General features: G+C 39.9%; 1 protein-coding gene across 3 annotated transcripts in view; it reads left to right on the top strand.

Moving 5' to 3' along the window:
* The first annotated feature begins 5994 nt into the window (after positions 1–5994).
* Positions 5995–19460, top strand: part of CPEB4 (cytoplasmic polyadenylation element binding protein 4) — a 72218-nt gene continuing 58752 nt past the window's right edge. For all 3 annotated transcript variants that reach the window (XM_001098122.5, XM_015141429.3, XM_001097847.5), the window contains exon 1: positions 5995–8511. In XM_001098122.5, the coding sequence (XP_001098122.2) occupies positions 7387–8511 (1125 nt within the window). In that variant the 5' untranslated portion in view covers positions 5995–7386. The remainder of the gene's footprint in view (positions 8512–19460) is intronic.

A 19460-nucleotide genomic window follows, 5' to 3' on the forward strand; every position in this document is an offset into this window, starting at 1 on the left:
AAATGCAAAGTTTTGGCGCCACCCATACTTATTGAATGAGAAATTCTAGTCTGGTTTCACTAGCTCTTCAGGTGATTCTGATGCATGATTAAAATTCAAGGACCACTGGGCAGGAGACAGAATTCTGAGTCAAGATACCTGGACAAAAAAAAAAACCTCGATTATTTTAGACAAAGCCTTTCCTTGGGCCTCAGTTTCCTCAGTTGCAAAATGAGGGATTGACTGCGCTATAAGATCTCCAGGAAGTCACCAAACCTCACTGGGTCTCAGTACTTTACACCTAAATTACCATCTCCCCCTTCTTCTTTAGTAATAGAACCCCAATTTTTAACTAAGTACTTGGGAGTCCAGAATAAAGACCATACTTTCCAATGTCTTTTGCCACTAGGTATGTGACTAAGTTATGACCGATGTACAGAGAATGGAAGTAACGTGTGTGTCGTCTGAAACGTTCCCTCAAAGAGAACAGTTCTGTCCTTTTTCATCTTTTCCTCTGTCCTCTGGTCTGGAATGCAGACATAATGGCTGGAGCTTGATCAGCCATCTTGTATCATGAGGGAGAAATCATACTTGGAGGAGAGAAGAGCAATGAGTTAGAAGGAAGCTGGGTTTCTGAAGACTCATTGAAACCACCCACTGGCTCTATGTTAACTCTTCTAAAATTTTTTAAAGTGAGAAAGGAAATATTTTATTCTAGCCATTTTTATTTTTGACTTTCTCTGCTCTTACATTATTACTAGAAAATCCCTTGTACCTTACACTTTTATTAAAAAATACTATGAGAAAGCTGAATCAGAATATTTGGGAGCAGGGCTTAGGAATCTGCATTTGATGACCTCCCTTGGGAACTGATGAACTCTAAAGTTTGAGGTTGGGTGCCTAGGAATTAACTAATATTATTGTTTTATAGTAATATATATATACTCCAAGGACAAGGGAGTAAGAAATTTGGATATTAAAAAGATTATTTTGGTTTTTGTTTTTGCACATATTGATGACTTTCTTTGCACTTCTTTTGCTTAGGGGTTCAGAATTGAAACTCTTTATAGTACAAATTCTGGCCATAAGGAAACCATCAGACAAACTGGACCAGTGCCTGTGAGCTTATGGCTATGTTAGGGCTAGAATTTTGATCCCTGACTCCCAGCTATCTGACCTCTGAACCCTGCAGCTTCCCTGCAATCTCTGAAAAGTTACTTTTTTCCCAGCATTGCAGGTGAAAATCCTCCAGCCTAGCCACAAAGTGTTACAGGGCAGCTGTTCAGCAGCATGGCCACAGTTTTGATAGAGAAAGCGAAGTATGTCCAATCAAAACAGCAAAGGGTAATCTAGGTCAGCAGTCTGGCCACATAGGTGGCTGGAGCCACAAAAGAATCCAACTCATCCCAAAGTGATGCGTGTCACAGTTTGGAGGGTCAACTCCCTGCTCTAGCTCACCTAAATCTTTGCCAGCATACGACAATTTCAAGTGAAGCATATCTGTGTCCTGGACCTTTCCAAACCATTTATTCAATAACAATGCATTGGAGGGACTGGCTTCACAACTCACTATCAAAATAGTTTGTTAACTATTCACTCTGTGTTAATGATAATACCTCAAATGGGAAGGCAGGAAGAAAATCATGTTTAAAATGCAAAGGGCTTAAACAGGTTGCAAAACAACAAACAAAAGAAGAACACACGACCCAGCATTAGTTGTAAAAAAAAAAAATTGGTTATTTCTAAGTATATATGCATACTTTCCAATACTGAAAGAGAGTGAAGATCAGAAGTGGGGTTTAATAAAACCTGCTTTCACGACTTGGTTTTGTTTCTATCAAGCTTGCCTTATGGTAGTGAGTTTCCAGGTACTCTTGGAGAAGAGGATATTCCAAAGGTAATTTCTTCCCCTACCTTCAGAGGCCCTGCCTTTGAATATTATTATTATTTTTTTAGTTTCATTAAACATATATTCCACCACTACATCGGAATGCTTATTAACGTTGCCAGGCAAAGTAACTGCTGGGTATTAATCTCTTGGAGGCCTGGACCATATGCTTGTCCAGACTTGTCTTCTCAGTACAGCTCACTAACCAAAACCAACACCAAGGACACAGTGTCCTTCAATTCAATTACAGAAAGTTCCTGGGCCGCTAACTCTAAGAGGATCGAGTGCTTTAAATATTTCTTCATGCAATAAGCATGGCTCATGCAATGAGCCTTTTTCATATGCGTGTCAAATTTGTATAATGTGCCCCTGTGTCTGATGTAAAGGAACTGAAACAAGGCCACTGCCTTGTACAACTCCACTGGATGCATACACATACTAGTCTGTGGTGCCTTACAGAGTTGCACAGTGCACAACCCGGGCAGCCTTGGGTAGTGGTCCTGATTGTTGATCATTAGACAGGCCTCTGGGGAGCTTGGGTGTGGGCTATTGGGAGAAGGCTGACAATGTATGCTTCAAGGAAAGTAGGGGGGACATTAGAGCTGGATTGGGGCAGAGTTCACCCTGTGTGATGATGGGGTGGGATTTATACTGCTTGCCAAGCTTTAAAAAAGGCTGATGAAGGAGATATTAATGCCCTGCTTCCTGGGAGGCTGTAGGTTCTGGGTGTGGTTGACCTCAAACCCCAGAGGGGGCTGGGCAGTAGCCAGCAGGTTACAGGCATTCCCCAGCCTACAACTTCTCTGAAGGTGTGTTAGCCCTCACTGTACTAGATAGGGATGAAGCTGTTTATTATTATTATTTTTTAACTAGTAGCACCTTAATGTTTGGGCAGAACTTGCTTTCCCTGCAACCCAAAAACTTTCTGGTGAGCACACCTCATGAGAAGGGTTCTCTTCTGCCAGCAGAGTGCTCAAGCCAGCGCTCACCTACATCTGTAGATCCTTTTGGAGATCCTAAATGGAGCTGCTGAATTGTTGTCATAGTTACCATGGGAAGTTTCTGAGGTCAGAATGTTTAAAAGGAGCGCCGCCCTGGGCTCTGGGTATCCTGGGTTCCTGAGTAGGCAACTGATGCAAAAAAAAAAAAAAAAAAAAAAGAAAGAAAGAAAGAAAATAATAGGTTTCCCCTTCCTTCTTCCATATTTCCAGTCTCTAAGCAAAAGTCTGATGTCTCAGTGGTCATCCTAGCTCCAAACCATCCCAAATCTACTACCCACACCTGACTTAGCCTTAAAAGATTAGCCTGACCTGGCAGCACCTGACTGTGGCCCTGGGTGTCTCCACCTTTTATCAACCAAGACAAGTTCCTGGATTCCCTTGTGCAGGCAGCTGCTTCTAGGCAAAAGACACTTGCGAAGGAATTCCCTGCATTTAATGTGTTACAAAGGAAGTGATATTTTTGAACACCTCTGATATGGTTTGGCTCTGTGTCCCCACCCAAATCTTATCGCAAATTGTAATCCCTACGTGTAGAGAGAGGGAAGTGATTGGATCAAGGGGGCAGTTTCCCCATGCTGTTCTCTTGATAGTGAGTTCTTATGAGATCTGATGGTTTTATAAGTGTTTGACAGTTCTTCTTTCACTCTGGTCTCTCCTGCCGCCTTGTGAAGAAAGTGCTTGCTTCCTCTTCACCTTCCGGCATGATTGTAAGTTTCCTGAGGCTTCCCCAGTCATGTGGAACTGTGAGTGAATTAAACCTCTTTCGTTTATAAATTACCCAGTCTTGAGTATTTCTTTATAGCAGTGTGAAAATGGACTAATACAACTTTTTAGGAGTCTAGCACTTCACATGTATCTCATGTAATTTACAAACTTAGCAAGAGAGGAAATATCATTCACATTTTATCTAGGAGGAACCAAGGGCTTATAGAGGTGATGCCCAGGTCTGCACAGCTAGGAAGCAGCAGAGCTGGTATTCAAATTCAGGGCTGTTTGGTTCCAAAGGTGCTCTTTTTTCCAAGTCATGGCTGCCATTTTAGCCACTGATAATTAGTAGCTCTGAGGGACCCTCAACCATCTACGGGGCATGGAACATTCATTTGTTCATTCCATAAATGTATTTTGAGTCTGCTCTGTGCCAGACCCTCTTCTGGCCACTGGGGACATAAAGCTAAATCAGACACAACCTCTGCCCTTAAGAAACTAACCCACTGACAACCAGCAGTAATTAAAAGAGAGGAATCTACAAGATACTAGAGAGAGGGCCAGTCAAGGAAACCATTCTGGAGGAAATGACGCCTGACGGAACCAGCTAAGTTTCCAGGCATGTCCAGTTGTAGGGAATAAACAGCAGGTAAGACCCAATCTCTATGCTCAAAGAATCCATAGAAGAGTTACAGAGACACGACTCATGCTCATGACACAATGAAAGAGAATAAAATCACCAATTGAAGGCCCTCAGGTGTTCTACATGGAAGTGATGGAGGACTGACAGACTGAGGCAGAAGTTGAGACCATTAGAGGAAGGCTATGGAAAATGAAATGGAAGCCACCTTTGTTCACACTATTCTTCATTAATCTTGGTATCTTACTTTTCCCTCTAGTTTTGCCAGTTACTTCTGGCTCTACCCTGATTTCTTTGTTCATTTTCCTTCCTGCTAAAGGAAAATACTTATTAACATCTTTAAAGCTGTGCTGAGAGCAAAGTATTATCCTAAGCCCTGATGGTGGTCATAGCATTGGAAATGTACAAAGATAAACAAGACATTAAAGCCCTTGAGTAGCAAACAAATAATGAAAAGTCTGATATGTGAGCTCCAAACCAAATGGCAAAAGGAAGGAAATAATTAATTCAGACTTGGAAACAGGGGTGAGGGGTGGGGGATGGGTGATGGGTGGAAGGCGTGGTGGTGGGGTGGGGGACTGTCACCAGGAAAGACTTCATTGTCGCTGGTTTGTTCATTCACATTTTCAGGATTCATTCACTGATGTCTCCTATCTACAGTGTCTGCTCCTCAAAGAGCCCACAGTCCAGCACAGGTCTGGAAGACATAAACCATCACAATGTAGTGTGAGAAATAAGCACGAGACCTAAACAGGGCCGTGGAGGCTTATAAGAGAGAATTCAGAAGATACTGTTGGTGGCTTTTGAACTGATTCCTAAAAATAAATAGGAAATTACCGAAGGAGAAGAGTGGAAAAGGCATGTAAAAAGGCATCGAGAGTGTGTTTGGAGGGGGATGAGGCACTAAGATATATTACCCATTAGGTAGAAAGACTTGAATACCAGACTAACAAGTTTGGCCTTTATCTTCGAAATAATGGGCAACCATAGAAGAAATAGGAGCATATGAGGGCCAAGATAAAATTTTAGTTTTGGAATTTTCCCTTTGGTATTGCGTGTAAGGTGTACTAGAACGAGATGATACCGGGGCTTAGCCACAGACGCCTCAGCTGCATCTCTGCGCCTGGGAGACGGCACCACATGCGAGCCTAGCTGAATGGGAGAGTGGGAGGTGCGGGCGAGTGCTTGGAAGGTTAAGGGAGAGTCCCTCCTGAGGTCTACATTCTGGGCAAGGGCAAACGCAGTTCTAGGCACCGCACAGCTGCTGGGAAGACCCGCCTCCCCTTCCAGATCCCTCTGGGGCGGAGCTCGGGCCAGAGCACGTGATGCTTGGAGCACCACCTTTACTGTGGGCACTCTTCTCATTCATCCGCGGTTTCACGGGCCACCACTTCGATCTCCAACACCTTGACCGTATGCCTTCGTGAGCGAGGAATCCGTTCTCCTTGACATGTCCCTATTACTCCTCCTGCAAAGCCCAGTTAGGGAAGAGAAATATCAAAGAAGTCCCTTGCCCACACAAAAGATGGCGACCTGCTGCGCTCACTCTGGGTGGGGAGAGCGGGTTCCAGGCGCCCGGCCTCACTAGGCGAGGCGCAGACGGAAGAGGCGTCTCTGGAGGTAACTTTTCGACCTTCCTGGGAGTAGCTCTGAAGCGAGGGGGCGTGGTCTAGTCTGAGTTCTAACAGATGATTGGTCTTCCGGCAGGTAGGTGGGGTATGCGCGCTACCCCACCCCTCTCTCTTCGAACCGGAAGTGTCTCTGGGTCTTTCCAGCTGGTTGTCATTTCACTCGGCTCGGTCCTGAGGAGAAGGACTCAGCCGCGGCTGCGGGACCCGGGCACCGGGAGGCGGTGGCGGCGGCGGCGGCAGCAGCAGCAGCGGCGACAGCAGAGGAGGAAGAGGAGGAAGAAGGAAAGAAAAAGAAGAACCAGGAGGAGTCCTCAACAACGACAGCGGGGACTGCGGGACCAGGGTAAAGCGGCGACGGCGGCGACGGCCCAGCAACCGTGAGGAGAAACAAAAGCCTTCTAAATTATAGTTTAAAAAAAATTCTGGGAGAAAGAGAGAGAAAGCCGAGGGGGGAGGCCCTTCTCCTTTAAAATAACTACGGTAGTGGGTTTTTCCTTTTTTTCCTCTTTTTTCCCTCTCTGCGGAGAATCGAACTGAGGGAACTGAACAAACCGCCCCTGGGTCCCATGAGGGAAAAAAACCCCGGAGCCGCAGAGAGGGGAAGAGGCAGAAACCGCAGGACCTTCCAGGTCGCCCCCTCGGTCCCCGCACCCCCGGGCCGCCCGCTCCCCCTCGTCGAGTCTCGCTAACCCCTCCTGATCGCGACCCCCACAAGAGGGAGAAACGGGTGTTTCCAACCCCTTTCATGGGGGAGAGGAAGCCGCGGGGAGCCCAGGAACAGCGACCGCAGCAAGATCTGCACCCGGAGCCTCAGGAACAGCCCCAGAGGCCAAAACTGCACCCTGCGAAAGAGCAGAAAACAGGACCAGGAACAGCAGAAACCTCCCTGCGATCATCTTTCCATTAGTCAATGCTGATTTCCTCTCCCGAAACCAGGAATTCACTTCCCACCCCAGATAACCTAATATAATCTATATATATAAATATATAATATATAATGTTCTTAAATTATTCCTGATTTTTTTTTAACCAAGCTGCCAAGAAAAGAACGTATTCCCCTCTTAGCCCTATTCTAATTTTTATGTGAGTGAATCTAAACTGCTGAGGAAAACCATATGTGATTGTTAAATTATATATATCTATATTTTTACTCCGCGCAAGGCTTATTCTTCTACATCCATAGATGCTTGAGAAGCTCTGTTTTTGTCATTCATGTACATTTTCCTTTGGAAAAAGAAAGCGCCTATTTTACTAACCAAAGACTTGATTTTTACCCTCTTCATTTTTATTCCCTCCTAAAAATAAGCCCAATTGGATCCATGTCAATGTTTTAAGAGATTTTTTTGAGTTGTTTTTTTCTGTCAGAGACCAGAATTCCAAATCAGAACAATTTAAGGTGATAAGCTGCGATCTTTGAGCTAGCTATAAATAAGACATTTCAAGCAGGCAAGCAAACAACTTAAATTTTGGGTAGAGGAAAAAAAGGCGTGAGGCATCACGTTGTCATTTTTTATTGTGAGATTCTGCTCCCAAAAATAATAAATGGGGGATTACGGGTTTGGAGTGCTAGTGCAAAGCAATACTGGGAATAAATCTGCTTTTCCAGTCAGATTCCATCCACATCTGCAGCCTCCACACCATCACCAAAATGCCACCCCCAGCCCTGCTGCTTTTATAAATAATAACACAGCTGCCAATGGCAGCAGTGCTGGGTCAGCGTGGCTTTTTCCTGCTCCAGCTACCCATAACATTCAGGATGAGATCTTGGGGTCAGAAAAAGCAAAAAGTCAGCAACAGGAACAGCAAGACCCTTTAGAAAAGCAGCAGCTTTCCCCCAGTCCAGGTCAGGAAGCTGGAATACTGCCTGAAACCGAGAAGGCAAAATCAGAAGAAAATCAAGGGGACAATTCTTCGGAAAATGGCAATGGGAAGGAGAAAATAAGAATCGAATCTCCAGTGTTGACAGGGTTTGACTATCAAGAAGCCACTGGGCTGGGTACTTCAACCCAACCCTTGACATCTAGTGCATCGTCTCTTACTGGTTTCAGCAACTGGTCAGCAGCGATAGCGCCTTCCTCCTCTACAATAATCAATGAAGATGCAAGTTTCTTTCACCAGGGAGGGGTCCCTGCTGCTTCGGCTAATAACGGTGCTCTGTTGTTTCAAAATTTTCCCCATCATGTCAGCCCTGGCTTTGGAGGCAGCTTCTCTCCTCAGATCGGGCCTCTCTCACAGCACCACCCACATCACCCTCATTTCCAGCATCATCACAGCCAGCATCAGCAGCAAAGGAGGTCTCCTGCCAGTCCCCATCCCCCACCCTTCACACATAGAAATGCTGCTTTTAACCAGCTGCCTCATTTGGCGAATAATCTTAACAAACCCCCGTCTCCATGGAGCAGTTACCAGAGTCCGTCACCAACACCCTCCTCTTCCTGGAGCCCGGGCGGTGGTGGATATGGTGGCTGGGGAGGTTCCCAAGGCCGAGATCACCGCAGAGGGCTGAATGGTGGAATAACGCCACTGAACTCCATCTCGCCTTTGAAGAAAAATTTTGCAAGCAATCATATTCAGCTCCAGAAGTATGCTCGCCCCAGCTCTGCCTTTGCACCTAAATCCTGGATGGAAGATAGCTTGAACAGGGCTGACAACATTTTTCCTTTTCCGGTAAGATTATGTTCCGTTAATAGATTAGGATGAATAAGGAAATAGCATGGTGTGATATCTGTGTAACTAGAGTTTGAAGTGCCTGTATTCACATCAGAGCTTTTCTTAGATCGAAAAGGATTCAATCACCAGACTTTATTTTAGCAGGAGTGTAATTGGAACAAAATATTCAGCTGTTTCTTTGGCAGTTTTCTAAATTGTAGCCTTAATCTTGTCATAGATAATTATGAATACCTAGTAGCTGGTGATGTAATAATTATTAACTCTAATACCTTTCTTGCCTGACATGAGAATCAGGGTCAGTTTTTTCCCTACTTATTTAGATGAGAATAAATAATATGTAGATATAAATATATTTTATTGCAGAAACTAATGAATGTTTTCTGAAGTAACTATATAACTAAACAAATTTCTTTTGACACTGTAAGGTAGTGACTCACTGACAACCAGCTATTGAATTACAGTTTTCTCTCTGGTTGGTTGCATTTTAAAACTGGAAACTCTGAACCTTGTAGGTCTGAACAGCCTGAATTGATGGATTTGGCAATTCCTCTTAAACCTCTTCAAATTTTGGCCTACCTTGCATGAGTAAGGACTATCTAGTGAGAGAAATTATCTAAATGTTTTCTTCATCCCCATTTATTTTTGAACACTGTGAAACTGTTCATCTCAGAGTGACTCTTTATGCCTTTCACCCATTTGCTTATTTTCCAATGTTAACATTGGTGGTATAGATAATTAAACCATTCCTAAAAATAGATCCAGGCAAAGATCATTTGTCTTTCTTGCTACCAGAATATCTTTATTCTGGCAAGAGTCATTGATGTTTTTGAATTAATGAGCAGCAAGTTAGGTTGATATGAACAAGATAAAGGGAATTTCATAGGTGGTTGAATGTCAGATGCTCCACTAAATGTGTATACTTTGAGGGTATGATTGTATGTGTTTAGGAAATTTATAAGGAGTAAGAATCTAGCATTGAATCTAGTTTTCCCAGCAACCTCACAGGGTGAATTCTGTTATTATCCCGATTTTACAGATGCAGAAATTGAATATGAGAAATATATAATAACTTAGCCAAGGGTACACAGCTGGTCAGAGTACAAATTCTAAGTTAAAAAAGACAAGGATTGAAAATATGTATACATACATGTGTTCACATACACATATGCTATAGCTAGAGGGTTGCTTTAGAAATATTTCTGCAAAGGCTAAAACAGATTACAGAATCATTGCACTGTTCCCAAATATGATGTTAGCCCTAGCAGAATTATCTGTTTTAATTAATAATTGGCTGAGAGGCAGGGGAAGTTTGCTAAGAGAATCCTATATCATTCCTTCCCTGAGGATTCAGGTGCAGTGCATCTTAAAATATGTGGATATATTTAGTTTTTGACTTTTAAAAATGATTTTTTTTTTCCTATCAAAAAGCTATTGGCATTTGCTTTAAAGAGTTTCAGTTGTTAAAACCAAAGATCAATTACTGTGCTTTAGTGGTCAGGTAAAAAGGCTGTTTAAGAAGTCCGTTTTTAAAAAGTTGTCTTTGATATTCCTTTGAACATAAATTTAAAGAAAATTTAATGCAAAGGTAAGTTTTACGAATTATTCTTATACTGCTAATTTTAAAAAATGTAAGTTAACATTCAATACATTTTAACTGGATTAAGATTTGACTCAAAATCAAAATAAGAAAAAATACACCTTTTTTTCTTATTTTGCTGCCATATGCTGGCACAGTGAATTTATGTGGCCTCACGGTTTGGTTCCCATTCTCAGCTTACTGACTTTTGATAAAGATTGCTTTAGGAAAAATGAAAAGTTCAGACAATGAAAAAAATATACATGTATGCACATTAATATTTTTTTCTGTTGGGCTAATAGAGTGTGTGTTATGTGTGAAATCTTTTTGAACAGTTTCTTTGGAGATTACGTTGATTTATGAAATAATAGTTAGACTAAGATTGATACTAAATATATTGTTAGAAACTACTCTTCCCTTAGAATTGCTGTCTTTTATATTGATTATGGGAAAAGGATGGGTCAGTGTACCTGACTTCAAATATGGTAAGATTCAAAAATAAATTGTTAATTCTGCTCCCCATCCCCACCATTTGTAGCTGTGTGTGTGTGTGTGTGTGTGTGTGTGTGTGTGTGTGTGTGGGAGAGAGAGAGAGAGAGAGACAGAGTGCATGCACACACGTTTGAGGAGAGAGAGCTAGCAGTGGGGTGATTTGAAAGTCACAAGAGAAATAAGTGGTTTGAAAAAAATATGACAAGAAACTCCTAATAGGGTTTTGAAAGTCTAAAGAAGTAAGTAAACTGACTACTGTGATTCTTACTTAAATGAATGCTGTTCATTTTGCTTTTTAAAAACCAATAATTCTTCTGAATTAGTTATTTTTGAGAAAAAGTATCATTTTAAGTTGGTATAAGTAACTTGGTTAAATTTGTCTTATTTAAATTTATAACTTATAGGCACATGCCTGTAAGTAATCCCAGCTGCTTGGGAGGCTGAGGCAGGAGGATTACATGAGCCCAGGAGTTTGGGACCAACCTGGGCAACATAGTGAGACCCCTGTCTCAAAAAAATAAATAATTTATAACTTAAACACTACTAATTTTAGGAAAGAAATTTTATAGATATTACCACTTCAATTTAATTACTATTAAAAAGAATTCCTTTCTTCTGCAATATTTCTCATAGGGAAAAAAAAGAATAAAAAGAATTCCTTAGGTGCGATAGAGAAATCTTGAAACTTACCACAGACATTAAAGGATAGTGCTCACATGAGTACATTATAATAATGGTATTCAATCAGAGGCCAGCACGTTATTGTTATATTAAAAGGAAATAATTTACCTGAAGTGTAACCGATAGTAGGCAATGTTTATTTTAATTTGAGATGAACCAGAATGATTTTTACATTTGTTTACTGCAGTTTGGGCATATATAATAAATTAAAATTAATAACCTTTTAAATTCATAATCCCCCCCTCCCAATAACTGATAGGGGAAGACATTTTATTTGGAGGATTTTTGTATATTAAAATGTGTTTCTAAGTTATTTTTGCTTAGCTTAAAGCTTCATTACATGAATTCAGAGGGCATCCCTCAAATCCTGATTTTGTTTGTTTTTTTGAGACAGGGTCTCGCTTTGTCACTCAGGCTAGAGTGCAGTGACATAATCACAGCTCACTGCAGCCTTGACCTCCCTGGGCTCAAGAGATCCTCCCACCTCAGCTTCCCCAGTAGCTGGGACTATAGGCACACACTACTATGTCCGGCTACTTTTTGTATTTAGAGACAGGGTTTCACCATGTTGTCCAGGCTGGTTTCAAACTCCTGAGCTCAAGCAACCCACTTGCCGTGCTGAGATTACAGGTGTGAGCCACTGTGCCTGGCCGAAATCCTGTTTTTAGACACAGCTAAAGTAATATGTATATAATAATAGCTAACATGTGGCCGGGTGTGGTAGCTCACGCCTGTAATCCCAGCACTTTGGGAGGCTGAGGTGGGCAGATCACTTGAGGTCAAGAGTTCAAGACCGGCTTGGCCAACATGGTGAAACCCTGTCTCTACTGAAAATACAAAAGTTAGCCGGGCGTCGTGGTGGTTGCCTGTAATCCCAGCTACTCCAGAGGCTGAGGCAGAATCACTTGATCCCTGGAGGCAGAGGTTGCAGTGAGCTGAGATCATGCCACTACTCCCTAGCCTAGGGGACAGAGTGAGACTCCATCTCAAAAAAAAAAAAAAAAAAAAAAAATCTAACATGCCTCCTGTGTTCTAAATGTTTTACGTGTATTGATTCATTTAATTCGTTCAACAATCCTATGGAGCAGAAATTACTATTTTTATTCACAGACAAGATTTGGCTGTTAATCATTAGACTACAGTGCCTCTTCACATAATGATAATATGGCAGGGGGATAGTGGGTGCAGGTGGGACCGGAAGGGAGAGTGCCTCCCAGATGCATGTAAGATGAGAGGAAAAATTTTACAGTGATACATGATGATCAAAGGCTGATTGTAGATAGGGTATTGAAAGGGGAAAATAATTGAGTATACTTGTTTATCAACTTTAAATGTTAAACTTAGATAATATTTAGATCAATGCTTTTGTTTTACATTTTGAGCACATGTTATATACCAGGCACTGGGCTAGGTGCTTTCAAATATGTTATTTCACTTCCTATGTAGGATTTCTCAGCCCTGTGACATGTGGTTTTATTGTTCCAATTTCAAAATGAAGGTCTATATTCATGCGACTACAGGCATGATTTGACCCTTACCGTAAGCAGAAAAAAAAAATCCTGTCTTACCAAACATATCTTAGAATTCTGACATCCAAAGCAGATAATATATTGGGGCACCTGCCAGTAATTATATTTGAATATAGCATTTCTTTGGAGGGGTGCCTAGATCTTCTGTCCTTACAGGAAAGTAAAGGAGAATTACTTAGTATATGTGCTGACATCCTCTTAACTGCAGCTCAATTATGTTGCCACTTTCATTAGCTAAGAGTCAGGTTGGAAGGAAAAAGACAAAATCTGTATGTCACAAAGACTATCCTAAAATTTGTTTGATAGGGAAACAAGTGTATAGATCCTCAGACTTATATACTGCATCTTATATTTGCAAACGGAACACCGCTGCAGTGCTTCAGTTCTGAAAGTCATGGTGGATTATTAAAATTGTCTAATGTGCAACCTCATTACATTTTCTTGTTTCTTAATACAGTATCGTTCCAAGAGGGATCTTTGCATAGGAAACATTTTCTTTGACTTAGAAAGGGAGAAACCAATTTTTTCACAGTAAATTATGGGTCGGATGTTCTAGATCTAGCAGAATTGACATATTGGAAAAATCTTCCTCTTTGTAGAAGGTTGTTTAACTAGGTTAGATAGCTTTTCTGATGAAATTAAAACTAATTCCAGGGTAGAGTTTTTTTTATTTTTTTTTATGTTCAGAGAAGCATGGCATATGATCAGCACATTGTTCCAACACCTTTCAGGAAAAACCTGTTTATTGCAAGCCTAATGAATGTGGTTGTTGCTAATTGCAACTAGAAAGATGCTACTTACTTCATGAGTTTAAGTTTTTGAAAGTCATCCTTGTTGGTGTTCATAAGAAAGAAATGGGGAACGTAGTTTTTAAATTAATATATGCCTCGGTTTGGATTTGACAGTCTCAGTTTATTTTCCTTATGACTTTTTCTCTGTTTTGCTAGGAGGAAAATAAGCTTGATAATTCACTGTTGTATTTCTTCAATGCTGTATTGTACCTCAGTTTTTGGTTTCATCACACATAAGATAATGTGAATAAATAATGTGTTTCTCTTTAAGGCAGAGAACCTATAATGTGAGCATTTTAACTTTTTGTGACAAAATTCATTTTATTTTATGTTTAATTGTTCAAAACTGCCTTGCAGAAATTAAAAGTACATTTTACCATGATAAATTTAGAGCAGTATATTTTTTAAAATTCGATTTTATTGTAGATTCCCATCCATTTTTTTCTCATCACATTTTATCTTATTGAAACAGAATGAGTTCCACCTTTAAGTTTTTAAAAAATACTTAGTAGATAGAAAGATAAAGGTGTTGATACTATTTTCGATCAATTTCTGAAGGTGAAAAGTGAATAATTATTGAGAAAGGCAATTTTGTGAGCCCAAAAATGTAGAGTGAAGCATAGGCTGTGGACTCAGACTTAAGTTTGACTCTGAATTTGAATATAATTATTTACTGTATGAAGCTGTTGTAAAAATAAACAAAATGCATATATAAAGCTTTAAAAATTTGTCTCTGAGCTCTAATGAGCAGTGTGACCTTGAGTAAATCTTTTAAATTCCAGAAGAAAATACAATATCAAGAAAATAATACCTGACCAGGCATGGTGGCTCACACCTGTAATCCTAGCACTTTGGGAGGCTGAGGTGGGCGGATCACTTGAGCCCAGGAATTTGAGACCAGGCCTGGGCAACATGGTCAGACCCCGTCTCTACAAAAAATACAAATACTTTTTCTAAAATATAATAATACCTAACAGTGAAAGGTAATGTGAGGCCCCTTATGTATGTGGCCATATTAGGTTGGTTAACTTTTAAAATTTAAAATATGGCTTTCTAATATTGAATAAAGTTATGAAATTAGTTACAAATATAGCTGTGTTACTGTAAAATATTTTAGTCATGCTTATCTTGCTATATATGCTTTATTGAATAAGCTATAGATACAACCCCAGACAGATAAAATATTTAGCAGAATTGTCGATTTTCTTGAAGAGAAGTTTTCTAATTCAATATAAGCTTAAACTTTGATTAGCATTGACAGCCTGTTTCTTTCAGTATTTTGAAAGATTTTGGCTACAGTTGTTTTATTAAGAACTTTAGAACATGTGATTGCTTTTGCATACATTAGAGGAGACTACATTTTAATGGAGAATTTATGATTTTTCAGTAAGAGATATGAAAGGGTGCCATAGTTTTGAATCGAGAATAGTTTGGCTTTTATCCTGGAATCAAGAGTTTAAAAAAATATATTGTAATGTATTTAGCACACATTTATTGGAGCACCTACTATGTTATAGACTAGGCACAGGACTGTCATAAAAAATAAATTAGTAACATGGTTTGTAATGTGTTTTTGACCTGTGCTAATCTTTGAGTAAGACTGAACATGCATTTTTTTCTCATTATAAACAAATTATCAACTAGCCCAATAGTTTCATTTCATTTTAATCTATAAGTTGTTTAATCTTTAAGGCAAACTAACAGATTCAATTTTAGCTATAACAAAAAATTGTATAAATGGCATTTCCAAACACTTTTATTAACGTAGTCATTAATGTGTTTATAAATGTATGCTTATATTTGGAAATTTTAAATTTTTAGAAAATTTATGATTTTTTTGGAAAAATATTTGGAAAGTGTAATTATCAATTACAAATACACACTTGTATAAGTTACCTGTATATTTATATATAACGTGCTTATTTACATTCTATGACAAAATGGTACTATAAAAGGCAAACTTTAACTTGGATAGCAGAATTCTGGTCCCATTACATGCCAAAGAAAAACTCCATCGGCTATCTATAGGTGCTTATTCATGTTTACAAATGGAATTATTCAAGTTCAAAGCTCTAAGCTGTACAAGCACATTTTATATTGTAGGTATTTTGGTTGGGCAATTTCTATTTGCTGAAGATTTATCAGATATATTCCAATCATTTTTTAGTAGACCAAAACTAAGTTATAATTAGTTTCTCAGTATTATATATTTTAAGTCTATATTTATTTAAAAATACCGTGTAACAATTTAAATAATAATTCTTCCAGGTATTCTTGAGGAATGCATCTAGTCAATAGGATTATGGTACTAGTCAGTAAAATAGTTGCCGCCATTTTATTGTCTATGAGACCTTAAAAAAATAAAACTCAATATAAGAACGTGACTCAGAATGTTCATATACTCTGAAAAAATGTTATTAGAAAAATATCTTAGTTAATGGAAGTCAGATCTGGGTTCCAGGTATGGCTCGGCCACTCATTAGCTATGTGACCTAGGCAAGCTACACCACCTTCTGGGTCCTTTATTTTCTCATTTCTTTTGTCTGGTATTTTTGAGGATAAAATGAGATATGTCTAATGTTTGACTTCTAGAAGATTCTATTGTTTTAAGAAAGCAAGTCGTCAAACAGAAATATTAAGTCACAGTTTTATTCAAAGTATAGCACAATTTCTTAAAATCTGAAAACCCGTGTATAACTGGTGTGTGATAATTTGAACTTAATTTTATTTTTTGAGACAAGGTCTCATTCTGTCACTCAGACTGGAGTACAGTAGCGCGATCTTGGTTCACTGCAACCACCACCTCCCAGGTTCAAGCAATTCTCGTTCCTCAGCCTCTCCAGTAGCTGGAACTATAGGCATGTGCCACCAGGCCCATCTAATTTTTGTACTTTTTAGTTCACCATGTTGGCCAGGCTGGTCTCGAACTCTTGACCTCAGGTGATTCACTCGCTTTGGCCTCTGGAAGTGCTGGGATTATAGGCGTGAGCCACTGCACCTGGCCTGAACTTAATTTTAAAAAAATAAAATACAATTCCTAAAGTCACTATACTTAAATAATAGTGGGACTGAGGCAAGATGACACACTGATTTTCTTGAACACTGCTGAAAGTGACCAACTGGTGATATCTTTTTTTCTCTGTTGGTAAAGCACCCCCTGACCCATGTCTTCTTAAATTTTTATTATGGAAAAATTTAAACATATTCCATGGTAGATAGAATAGTCTGGTGAACTCCCATGTACATGTCACCTGGCTTCAACAATTACCAGCTCCTGGACAGTCCTGTTTCATCTATACCCTTAACCTTCTCTCTCCCCTTTTGTATTATTTTGAAGCAGTTGCCTCATACATTATTTCATCTGTAAATGATTTAGTATGTGTCTGTAGGAGGAGTCTTTAAAAGAAAACATTAACGATTTTTTCAAGTTGTTTTTTTAAAGAAGGGTAGTGAGAAAATGAAGCAAGGCCCACGTTTGTGTTGTACCTGCTCAGCCTGTTTCACTGCTCAACCTGCTGCCAACAGTGGTGGACCACTATTGGCTTCATCTCCTCCTTCTGTAACATAGAAAAATAGGTGATCCAGGTAAAGCACCCAAATACCACCTGGTGATTCGAAATTTGGGAGGAGAGTATACCATTTTCCTCCCTTCATCTTACCCTTTCTCTAGGTTCACACTTCTGTGGACTTGTGGGTAAGACCTCTGAAAGGAAAGATGAGAGAGATAACAGGACAGGACTGAGCTTTTATGGTTGTTGTCTTTTTTGTTTTTCTGTTTTTTTAAGAGGAATGTAGAGGTTTGGGGTCCTTTGCAGACTTTTAGACTGAGTCAACTTTTTAAATTTCTTGTTTGCTTTCAGTGCACAAATGTTTGATGCTTTTGAAGGGCCATGGGCTGAGGATACTTAACTATGGCAAACGTGATCCTTCTGCTCCTGAAGTGTACTGGCCGGTGACCTCCTCTTTGTGCCTGAGTGTTGGGGAGTGCCTTCTGCCCAGGAGATTCTGGAGAACTATGGATGGGGGTCGGGGGGGTGGGTTGTGAGAGTCTGGAAATGTGGAGGCTGGGCACAGGATGCTTTTTGAGATCACTGTCAAGGCTCACAAAAGAGAAGAGATGCCGAGGGTTACAAGACATAAGCTTCAGTTTAGGAATACAGATTGTGCATTGGCCAGGCGTGGCTCACACCTGTCATCCCAGCACTTCAAGAGGCCAAGGTGGGCGGATCACCTGAGGTCGGGAGTTAAGAGACCAACCTGACCAAAATGGAGAAACCCCGTCTCTACTAAAAATACAAAATTAGCCTGGTGTGGTGGCGGGCGCCTGTAGTTTCAGCTACTCGGGAGACTGAGGCAGAAGAATCACTTGAACCCAGGAGACAGAGGTTGCGGTGAGCCGAGATTGCGCCACTGCACTCCAGCCTTGACAGCAACAGCAAAACTCTGTCTCAAAAAAAAAAAAAAAAAAAAAGGTTGTGCATTAGGGTGGACTCTTCTGCCTGCTGACTCTGTACCTTGCTCAGGCCTAGCAGACATGGAGAAGAGGAACTCTAACAGCCAGCTGAGGTCAAATGACTTCATTCCTCAAGGCTGAGTGTTAATATTGTTTACCTGCTTGCCTGCTTTCCTTGAACTAATGACTTCTTGCCCTGAATAGCTTATTAGAGAGAAGAAGTCTTATACTGATAGTTTTGGGGTCATAGGTTTGAACTTATTTTGATTATCTCTATGAAAAGAGGTTATAGAAAATAGCACAGAATGGCTGACTTATTCGGATACAACTGATATCTAATTTAAAATGTGAGTTTCCTGCTTTTTTCATTGCACCATAGAGAGAAGGGGCAGAGAAATGTTTATTGAATGAGTTCACCAGCTGCCATGCCTTGTGCTCCTGCTGCCCTTATACCTTATCTCATTGGCTTTTCACCACAGTTTTATAAGGGAGGTGCTGTTATCCTCATTTTGCTGATGAAATTAAGGTTCAATGATGTTGCAGCATCAAGATCACTTGCTTAGTATGTTTGATACTTAGTATCACAAGTATCAAAGCTTGTGATAGATTTTAATTATTTCTCTCTGCTAGGCAAGATTAGTATGAACAAATTGTCAAGAAGAAGAAAAGGTCTGTTGATTCAGGAACTGACTAATCAAGCCTACAATGGTCATTTGGTTTTTTAATACAAATAAGTGATGACAAGAAATGTTTATCATTTTAAGGATTTATAATGCTCAAAATGAATGTGATTTATTTAGTGAAGGTGCAATAAAAAATGTTCTCAGAGGCTTTCTGTAGAGAGCTTATTTGTCAATTCACATGGCAACCAAATGGAGCTGTTGATCCAAGGTAATATACTGAAGACATTCGTTCATTTAGTTATAGGTTATAATTCTATTAGGGAACATGTGGTAACCTAAGATCTGTTAGACTCTACCTTCATTACAGGAGTCATAATGAAAAAGTACTGATTGAAGAGGGAACTTGCTAAGAAATATGAGATGCTGTTAAATGTGGTCCCTGCTGCTTCAGATAATTACTGCTTTAACTTTAATCTCTGATGCTCGTTGTCTTCATTCAGGCCACGTATATATAGTGAAGGATTTCATACCTTGCAGGTAACAATAGAGCAAAAATTCTAGGCCCAAACAAAACTTCACTTAAACCACTTTTCCTGAGCATCTGCTCTGAAGTCAGACTCTACCACTTACTGTGTGACTTTGTAGGGCAATTAGTTAACTTCTCCTAGCTTCATTTGCCTACAATGGGGATAATAAATGACAGTACTGACTTCACATGATGGTTGTGAGGAACGAATATAGGTAAATGTTATGTAATTCATGTAAGATGCACAACACAGAGCTAGGAGGAACATATTAGCC

Source organism: Macaca mulatta, chromosome 6 (assembly GCF_049350105.2).
Source record: "Macaca mulatta isolate MMU2019108-1 chromosome 6, T2T-MMU8v2.0, whole genome shotgun sequence".
Classification (NCBI taxonomy): Eukaryota; Metazoa; Chordata; class Mammalia; order Primates; family Cercopithecidae; genus Macaca; species Macaca mulatta.